Here is a 10,000-nt window from a genome sequence, read left to right as displayed (position 1 = left end):
ATCCTGCTGGAGAGCGCTGGATGGTCCCAGGTCTGAAGAAATGTGAGTAAACAGGAAGTGATGTCATGAGTGAAACTCAGCTGTTTTTCACCTGGGTCTTTCCCAAATGTCTCCCTTCCCTTTGCCATAACACTGGGTTTGTGTGTTAATGTCACACTGAGTACAGTCCCAAATGATGGAGCACAGTTTGAGTGAGTGGAGTGTCTGAAATCCCAGTGTTGTGATGAAGAGACCTCCTGTATTTCTGTAGCTGCTCAACTACATAAACCCATCCCACATCGAGATCTAGAATTCATTTCCCTTTTTCCTTTTCTTTTACAGTTTATATGTTACAGGCAAATGTAACATAATGTAACATTATTCTCAACTTTGCCTTAATGTTACAAGTCACTTAGGCAAAATTGAGAATAATGAGTCATTTGTTACTTTGCCTGGTCGTTTTAGACATTAAAATGCCCAAGAGTCAGTTCTGTTCATTCTGTACAAAAAGTACAGTTCATGTCATGTTTTTTATCTGACTGTTTATGTCGTCTCAAATGTATTTTATCCTTCAGAAAGTTTGATTTCATTAAAACAGGTTAGAACAGAAATGAAACAAAATGTTTTTCACAGTTTGATCGAGGAGTCAATAATCATGAATAATCTCACAATAATCGTAACATTAAAATCTGACATAGTGACATCTCTACTTGCTGCTATGTCACAGTCCAGCCGTAGTATAAGTTACATTTAGGTTTGATGAGGAGCTCTATAATGCACTTCTTTTTTGCTTTTTCTACTTTAATTTACATCTGTCACACAATTCTACAAAGTAGATAATAAAATATTTATTTCCTACTTTACCTAAAAACAAATGTCTGGATTATCAGCTTTGCCTGTAACATATATATTTAGTTGTGTTCTGTATACTACTGTATTATTTGTAGTATAAGTTTTGTAATAATAATGAAATGAGTGATGTCAGTATATTTGTGTGTTTACAGATTTCTGTGACGTCTCTCTGGATCCAAACACTGCCAACAACACACTGAAGCTGTCTGTGGACAAAAGGACAGTGACCAGTGTGGAGGAGCTCCAGCTGTATCCCTCTCACCAGGACAGGTTCAGCTCCTGTGCCCAGGTCCTGAGCTCCACTGCTCTGACTGGGCGCTGTTACTGGGAGGTGGAGACGACAGGGGATGTAGATATAGCAGTGAGTTACAGAGGAATCAGACGGAGAGGAGAAGCAGAGGACTGTAGGTTTGGAGACAATGATCAGTCCTGGAGTCTGAGGAGAAATGACAGAGGATTTTGCTCTTTTATCATTGTAAAAGGGAAACATACTCTGGCCACAGGACAGGTAGAGTAGGTGTGTTTCTGGACTCTGAGGCTGGAGTTCTGTCCTTCTATAATGCTGGTTATTATGATGATGATGGTTCCCTGTTACACATCCACACCTTCAGCTGCACCTTCTCAGAGCCTCTGTTTGTTGGCTTTGGTCTGGGGCGTCCTGGTTCCTCTGTGTCTCTGGTGAAGTGGGACAATATGAAAATCCCTCCCACTCCTCCTATTGGTCAGCCTCTGTAAGGCTCTGAGTGAGTGACAGGTAGATTTAACCAATCACAGAAGCTGCAGTTTGCTTTAATCATCTCCTTAAACGATTCCAGGTACATGTGATTAAATAGAAATTGTCTCCAGAAACATGTGACCTCCCTCAGACCAGAAGACTGTGGGTCATTATTTCTCTTCGATTATAAAGGACAATTTGCACAAATCACTGAATACTCAAAGACAAAGACATCAAGGATTACATTCAACAGGGCACAAAAATGTCTTCTATAAATCACATGTACTTTTAGACTTAAGTTGTGTTTTACTTTTTGTGTACTTACCAAACAAAAACACTAAAAATGTCCTGTGGTGTGACGGTGAAACTAAACGGTTATAAATGCATAATGATAACTCTACATTCTTTACTTCAACTCTCTGCTACAAAGTTACACCAAAACCTGAAAAAGCTCATCTTTCATTTATTTATTTTCATTTATGTTTCATTGTTGCTGCTGAAAATTTTTTTTCGTGATAAATAAAGTGTCTATCGATCTTATGCAGCAGAAAGAGCTCTGAGGTTAAAGGTCATAAGATTCATTTCTTATTTTCTAAAATCCAACTTTTCTGAAAAACTTTGTGTACAGGTTTGATGTCCAGCGGTCTGACAGCTGTAAATAAAATAATGAAATAAAATGTCAAACGTTAAGTATCCATAAATGTTTCACCAAAAATGGTCTTTTTCTGTTATATTTGTTGTATGATTTCACACAGGTTGCTGTTGTTTCTTTCTGAAGCAGATGCTCCTGTGTGTTTCTGTCCAAGGATTTCAGAGGGATGAAAAATTAGGGCCATTGCCATAGCAACTAATCATTCAAATATTGTATCTTTGGAATGGTCCACAACATGTGATGAAGAGGAAGCTGAAACTGGTAGATCGTGAACTGGAGTTGTTCAAGAGTCAAATCCCTTCAGTGTAAAACTATCTACATGTGCATTTCTCAGACGTACAAATGTACAAAGGTCTTCTTGGTGAGCATAAAGGTCAAATGATTTTGTCACAAAACCTTCCAAAAGTTGTAGGAGTCTTGTCATTATATTTGGTGTCATTCTACTGTGGTCTTAATAAATCCTTTTATTTGACATTTTCTGGACCAGTGTGTTATGTAAAAGTCTCCAGTGTAACTTTGATTCAGATTCAGTAAAAGTACAGAGACGTCTACAGGAGCAACACAAAACACAAATCAAACTGTGGCAAAGTAGCTGATCATGTGGTCTCTGCCATGTATGTGACAGAGACTATAAAGGTCAGAGGGGAACCAGGTGACTTCCTCTTCGCGAGCAGGCCTAACACATGGCTATTTCTGGTGAGCCAAACAAGTATCTAATGTAATCTTGTTAAAAAACAAATTTGTAATTTTTGTAAATATAATTTTAAGGGTTTTAACAGTCCTGATCAGAGGTATGCTTTTAACTTTTATCTTATTGTTTAATTTATTTGATGTTAACCACACTGTGTTCACAGGCTCAGTGCTGGTTTTCTGTTTTTTTGAGTTTTAGTTGAGTTACTGTTGTTCATTTATCATACATAGCTCTGCAGGGGGTGTGGGCTGGAGGTAGCTGGGTGTGGAGGGGGCTCACTTAGAGGGTGACCTTATTTATAGTTATTGGTGGTGGTGGCACTTGGAATAGGGTGTTTTCAGTTGTGGTCATGGTTTTCTTTGCATTAACCTTGTTTGTTTGTTTTTCACTTATAGTATGTCTCCTTCACTGCAGCTTTAGGGTGGAGCCTCACCCCTGCAGTGACATTCTCACCTGTTAAATCAACCTTAACGTTTTGTAAATAAAAGCTGCTGTATGGCTGTTGGACCCACACACTGACTGGCTCGCTTTGGTATTAAATCTACCTGTGGATCCTCTTGGTGTTACAAAATCATCAACTGAAGGAAATGTTTTGATGTGACAGATTCAAAATGTAAAAGGAATTTACACAGATTTTCAGAACAACTTAAGTGTCAAATGTTGTGATCTTGACAAAGGTTTGTGCTAAGTTATGGACACCAGAAGCATCAACTGATACTTTTCATTTTCACTAAGAACTTCATCAAAATAAAACCACACAAAAGTACTTTTTCCTTAAGGTTTTGATAAAGTAATTTTTAGTTTTGTTCAGAAACATAGTGGAGTAGAAAGTACAAATACCTGCTCACAAAGTAAAACAGCATCTAACAGTAGAATTTACCTAAAGTACATGTGACAGGTTTTCATGTTGTTTTAAAGATGCACTGTGTAACTTTTTGGTTACATACTGACAGATTAAACCTTGAATTAACAAAATGTTTCATTCTAATCACAAATATTTTATTTATCTGTGAAAATTGTGGTTGTTTTACAGTGGTGGAAGAAGTGCTCCATTTTGTTACTAAAGTAAAAGTACAGATACCAGAGCAACAAAACAAAAACAAAAAAAAAACACTCAAGTAAAAGTAAAAGTATCACCTGAAATAATCAAGTTAAATAAAAGTATTAAAGTATCTGTTTAAAATGTATTTCAAGAGTAAAAAGTACAAGTATTTGAGATCTAATAAAGCTTCAAATGTCGTGATTTTGATTAAGATTTGTGCAGAATTTTGTCAATTGTTTTTTCTTAGCTGTTTTTATTTGTATATTTTTGTTTCCTCAAATTATGAACTTGATCCAAATTAAACTCCTCAGTCTTTTCAGCAGCTCTCAAACTATAATAAAAAATACTTCATCTTCTCTTAAATGTGGTGAAATAAAAGTAAAAACATCCACTTTAAAATGTTCTCAAGTGAAATACAGACCTAAAATTGTTGCTTCAGTACAGTACTTTAGTTTTTATTTATTTGTTTTTATTGTGATTTTAATGTATTTCTTATTCTGTAAACCACTTTGAATTACTTTGTGTATGAATTGTGCTATACAAATAAACTTGCCTTGCCTTGCCTTTAGTACTTTTACTTGATTACGTTGCACCACTGTTGTTGTTATATAACGTAGCTCCACCTATGGCCCCTCTGCTGCCCAACGTCAAACCAGGAGGTCAAATGATGAACATCACCATCATGAATAAACTAGACAAAACTAGGCAGGATTTGGAGTTTCATTTGAAATATAATGATGTTAACTCTGTTTTAGTGGAATGAGGAGTCTAACCTGTCATATGCTCCTGTGTCTACATACAAGTACTCAAGTTTGTTACTTCAGTAAAAGTACACACACAGGGGCAAATGATTACTCAAGTAAAAGTAAAAGTATCACATGAAAAAATCTACTGAAGTAAAATTATTGAAGTACCTGTTTAAAAATGCCTTTTAAGAGTAAAAAGTAAAAAGTATTTTGCAGTGAAAAGTAGTGATTTTAAAAAAAGAATTTGGGTGTTTTTAAGAGATTCAATTTCTTAATTTTTTAAAACTTTTTTTTGTGTTTTTGTGTATTTTGTTGGGACGTGAACTCAAATGAAATGTGCTAAAATAAGTCTCAACTTTCTGAACAGATCTCAAACCATAAAGAAAAATACTTTTTATTTTTCAAGTCCAGATCTCAAATGTAGTGAAGTAAAAATATCCACCCACTGTAAATTGTACTTAAGTATTGTACTTTTACTTTTGTACTTCATTACCTTCCAGCAGTGTGTACACATGTCCTAAGTGTCTGAACAGAAGACACACAGTAAGACAAGGAGGATGTGTTTGTAATATATTTTATTTCATTCAAAGATGTGCTAGACATATTTCAGGCTGCTGCTACTACTACTACTACTACTACTACTACTACTACTACTACTACTACTATCTATGTTATGTCCTTATCTTGTTTTCACGTGTTGGTGAGTCGTACTTTGCAATAACTTTTATATAAAGATGATCAGATGAATTGATACTTTGCAGTCACATCACGCTGGGGGGGTTCAACATGGATCTCTATATTGTGGAATGTTCAGCAGTTACCATGGAGACACAATGCACACATTAGCAAAGACAAGTGGAGTTTTTAGATTGTTTGAAAACTCAAGAAGAAATACGCAATTTATGTAAACAACACATTTTAAAAGGTCCTATATTATTCACAGTCGACTCTTTTTAAGTCCTGTTATAATGTTGTTGCCTGATCAAAAACAGACCTAGAGTTGTGTTTTGTTTCATTCACACATGTTTGAGTAACTCTTTATTATTAGTCTGTTTACATCTCCATCGCTCTAAATGCTCTGTTCCACCTTGTGATGTCATGAAGTGGTAGTTCTCAAGTGAACAGTTCCTTTTACCTTTAGTTCAGTAGAGATCGGCAATTCCAGGGCTGAAATGATCCAAATGATTCTAGTGAAGGTGTGTGGAGTGTAAAAATACAATGGAACACTTCCTGTATTACCACATGACATCACAAGGTGGAACAGGGTGTTTTCTGTTTGAGAGAAGAATGCAGGACCTGTGTGTTAAACATGTGTGAATGAAGCAAAACAAAACTCCAGCCTGGATCTATTAAAATAACAGCACAGCCTGTTGTATTTCCAGCTATGTGAGCTCTTTATGGTCAGACTGAGTTCAAACAAAGCTCAGATTAATTCTAACTTGAGTAACAGAGCTTCAGACAGAGCAGTGCCTTCAGTTAGCATCACACCCCCAGGAAATGTTGATGACATCAGCTGCAAAGTATGAATATGTTCAGTGATTTGAACTCAAAGAAAACAAAACAAAAGCATGTGTGTAAATGTTGTGTATTTCATGTTTTGTAGATGAGAAAGCCGTTAAACGTGTGGCTGCTTCCTGAAGTGGTCACGATCTGGTTGAATCGAGTTGTCTGTAGAGAAACGCTGTCTCCGGCCTGTAGGCGGAGCACTGCAGAGCCAGAGGTCACCAAGTAACCATCCCAGTTATCACACAGGGTCATGTGGACATCAGAGCCCTTCAGTAACTTCAGACAGACCTGTGGAGGAAGAAACATCCAAAGCTTTAGCAATAACCATGAAAACATGAATTTAAACAACTGGAATTACTCCAACCATGTAACTGTGGTAATACGAGACCAGGACTTGGAAAATGGGGCCATTGGCTGCGCACAATATTCTTTTTTATAGTAGATGGGATTTGCCAATACGGCAGTTTACTGCATTTACCAGTACTTGAATGAAAGTTTGTGTTTTTATGAGAAATGTTTGGATGGACATTAAGTTTGCCCTGAGCGTCCATGGGAGCCACCCACAGCATCCTTCTTTAATGTTCTGGTGTAAGATATTTATAAGATATTTATTTTGTAATCAAGTTTAGGTTTAATTTAATGCAGTAGCCTACGCTTTAGGAGAACAGCGTGTCCATTCTTCTTATCCATCCACAATTGGGAGTATAGACTGTATAAAGCAGAAATATACAATATATTTCTATAGAGAGTCTATGGTTGGGAGTAAGTGGAGTGAGTCAGATGTGTGTGCTGCATATGCACATGTCAAACTCAGCTCCAGTGCAGCAGGGCACCTGTGAATTCTCTTATAACTGTCCAACCTCAGTGCACCTCTGTGCCTACAGGCCATGCATTCACCTGGGACATGCTCTTCATGTTTGTTTATAAATATAACAAAGTTATGAAAACTGGATTGTGTGTTAAAACCTCACTCTTGACTCACACGAGACTTTACTAAAATGAGGATACAGCACCTATGTACTCGTGTGAATGACACAACTCTGAGTATGATTATTTGCATTTTAAAACATTAAAAGCTCAAAATATTAAGTCCCAAATTACACAAAACTGACTCTTGTGAGCTTTAAGTCATGTTATAATGCTGTTACCTCATCAAAAACATAATTGGAGTGTGTTTCATTCACACATGTTTGACTAATACTTTATTATTAGTGTGTCTACAGCTTCAAAGCTCAAAATGCTCTGTTCCACATTGTGATGTCATGCAGTTTTAGGCTACATTTTACCTTTAGTTCAGTAGAGGTAATTCCAGGGCTGAAATCATCCAAATGATTCTAGTGAAGATGTATGGGGTTTAAATGCACAGTGGAGCACTTCCTGTATTACCACATGACATCACAAGGTAGAGCAGAGTGTTTTCAGTTTTAGAGAAGAACTCACTCTAAATTTGCACTGTTTATGTGATAAACATGAAAAAAAAAACACAACTGGAGGTCTGTTTGTGATGAGAAAACAACATTATAACACAGATCATATCAGTTCAGGCCCTTTAATGCTGTTTGGGTGGTGAAACAAAGAACAGCTTCAGCTCACTCTGCTTTTGACGGAGATGTGGAAGCTGAAGAAGTAAACTCCTGGAGTTTCACAGACGAACGAGCTGTTTATGAGAGAGACGCCCTGAGGAGCTTGGTCTGAGAGGATGGGCCTGCAACACAAGAAAACTACAGTCACGGGCAGAGAAAACTAAACATGACTCGCTACCTTTAAATCCTTTTCTACCACTGTGACTAGCACTAAACCAGGACTAAGCCAGGACTAACCTATATTCTAGGTCTTAACTAGTGGCATGCCCACTTAAGGCTTATTTATGCTTTTACAGATGCACATATGGGCTTCTATCTGTCTTCTGCGTGTTTCTGTCCTTCATTTGATCCACCTCCTCAGAATGTGGCTGTGAAATCTTCGCAACAGAGCGGTACATGAGCTGACCACTGGGGGCAGTATTGAACACAGCTCGACAGTGGAGGCTAAACTTTTTAAGAAATTGGGATGTAGCGATATAAAATCCCCTCGATACGATATTTTCACGATATGCATCTCACGGTTCAATATTTATTGCGATATTTTGAGGAGGCTAACAAAACTGTGAATGCTTTATCCCTTTAACAACCTTCGGTACTCTTATAATATGAACAATTAAGATTTAAAAGTGCTTAATAACAGTTATTTCTTCATGTCGTCTGCACTGACAACACCAAAGGATCATGGTCTATGTAGTTCACTCTGTTTTATTGCTGCGTGATGGCAAGACAGGTTTATTTGTAACGCACAATTCGAACTCAAAGTAATTCAATGTGCTTTACCGAATAAGAAAGACATGATATATAATTTGATATATATTGTGATGGCCTCTGATAATATTGTGAAACTTTTGAGGACGCGTTATCACGATATTTCGGTTATTGTTACATCCCTTTTAAAAAGTGACTAGAACCAGCTTCAAAACAAATTTTCTGGACTCTTTTACGTCAGATTCGATGAAGAATTCTGTAACTGACTTTGAGCGCCCTCTGGTGGTTGTTTAAGAGAACGCAGCCTTGACATTAGAAACATTTGGAAGTGTAAATCATTAACAGTCACTACGCTTGGAACTCTTTACGTACAGAAGTGGAGCACAAATAAGCCTTAAGACAACATCTTTTTCCCCAAGTTATGTGTAGTCTAGTAAAAAATAAATCTAAGTAACTTCTGATGGAACCTGTTTTTCAGTGACGCATGTGAAACGAAGGAGCTCATTGTTCACGTATCATTTACAAATAAAATCTCAAGTCCGCTGTGGTGTTTTTTCCTTTCCTTTTTCCCTCGTGAACTGCCATATTTGTTTTGATGTGCGTCTCTGATTGGCTAATCCACCTGTCAATCACTCCCATCTGAACCCAGGGAGATTCACCGGTGACCAGACTCCCATCTACATAAAGTACTGAAGAACACACGCCACTAGAAAAGTTCCATAGTGCACCTTTAATCAGCTTTCAAGGTGCATTGTGTAACTTTTTTGGTGGAGGGTCAGTTACTGTAAATGTTTTTTTGTTGTTGTTTTTTTTATGTTATTACTTTGTCTGGAATGTTTCACACTATTAAACCTGGTATTAAACCTTTCTATCTTCATGGAGACCAAACCAGACCAAGTTACGGGTCAGATCTGTGGAGAGGCGACCCCGCTCACAGTCATAATGCCTGTTTTCCTACGTATTTTTGAGCTGTAAAACCACTTGTAATTGAATAAATGTAAAGTAGAGCTGTTGAACGTTAAAACTGTGGAACATTCCAGGCAGAGGAATGAGGTATCTACAAAAACAAGCAGGTAACAGACCCCCATACCGAAAACTTACATTACCGTTGAACTATACTGTCCTCCGCTCTACAGACCTACCTGTTGAACGCCATTGGCTGGTCGTTTTCGGGGAATTCGCCCAGCTCTCGTTTCATGGAGAATAGAACTCTTCGGGTGTAGGCGTTGAAAGGACGGCCCTTCTCTCCTCGTCGCCCGGGGTAACCAGGGGGCCCGGTCAAACCTGGGTCCCCCTTGGGCCCCGGGCGTCCTGTGGGGCCCTGTGGTCCTGGGTTCCCTTTGAGGCCCTGGGTTGACCTGAGTGACTCACCTGCAGCAAAGAACATAAGACGCGTGAGGTGGAGTGTTGTGGTTGTTATTAGTCTGTGTATTGATATATTAGCAGTGTTGGGGAGTAACAGATTACATGTACCAGAGTTACGTAATCAGAGTACAAATTATGAGTAACTGTATTCAGTTACAGTT

The 10,000-nt window shown here is 37.8% G+C and overlaps 2 protein-coding genes across 2 annotated transcripts in view; one reads left to right on the top strand and one right to left on the bottom strand.

Moving 5' to 3' along the window:
• Positions 1 to 6: 6 nt before the first annotated feature.
• On the top strand, positions 7 to 2,670 carry LOC129411983 (vespryn-like). Its single transcript, XM_055164405.1, has 2 exons — positions 7 to 42; positions 984 to 2,670. The coding sequence occupies exons 1-2, from the start codon at positions 21 to 23 to the stop codon at positions 1,346 to 1,348; spliced, it is 387 nt and encodes a 128-aa protein (XP_055020380.1). The 5' UTR covers positions 7 to 20; the 3' UTR covers positions 1,349 to 2,670.
• A 2,565-nt stretch (positions 2,671 to 5,235) lies between these two features.
• The window catches only part of LOC110173579 (complement C1q subcomponent subunit B-like), a 10,899-nt gene continuing 6,134 nt past the window's right edge, over positions 5,236 to 10,000 (bottom strand). The window contains exons 3-5 of the mRNA XM_020939608.2: positions 9,617 to 9,845; positions 7,777 to 7,888; positions 5,236 to 6,471 (exon numbers count right to left, since the gene is read on the bottom strand). Of these exons, the coding sequence (XP_020795267.2) occupies positions 6,268 to 6,471; positions 7,777 to 7,888; positions 9,617 to 9,845 (545 nt within the window). The 3' untranslated portion in view covers positions 5,236 to 6,267. The remainder of the gene's footprint in view (positions 6,472 to 7,776; positions 7,889 to 9,616; positions 9,846 to 10,000) is intronic.

Source organism: Boleophthalmus pectinirostris, unplaced genomic scaffold (assembly GCF_026225935.1).
Source record: "Boleophthalmus pectinirostris isolate CB_2022bp ecotype Guang Dong unplaced genomic scaffold, ASM2622593v1 HiC_scaffold_681, whole genome shotgun sequence".
Classification (NCBI taxonomy): Eukaryota; Metazoa; Chordata; class Actinopteri; order Gobiiformes; family Gobiidae; genus Boleophthalmus; species Boleophthalmus pectinirostris.
Note: the sequence above shows the minus strand (reverse complement) of the source record. Positions and strands in the feature narration are given on the sequence as shown.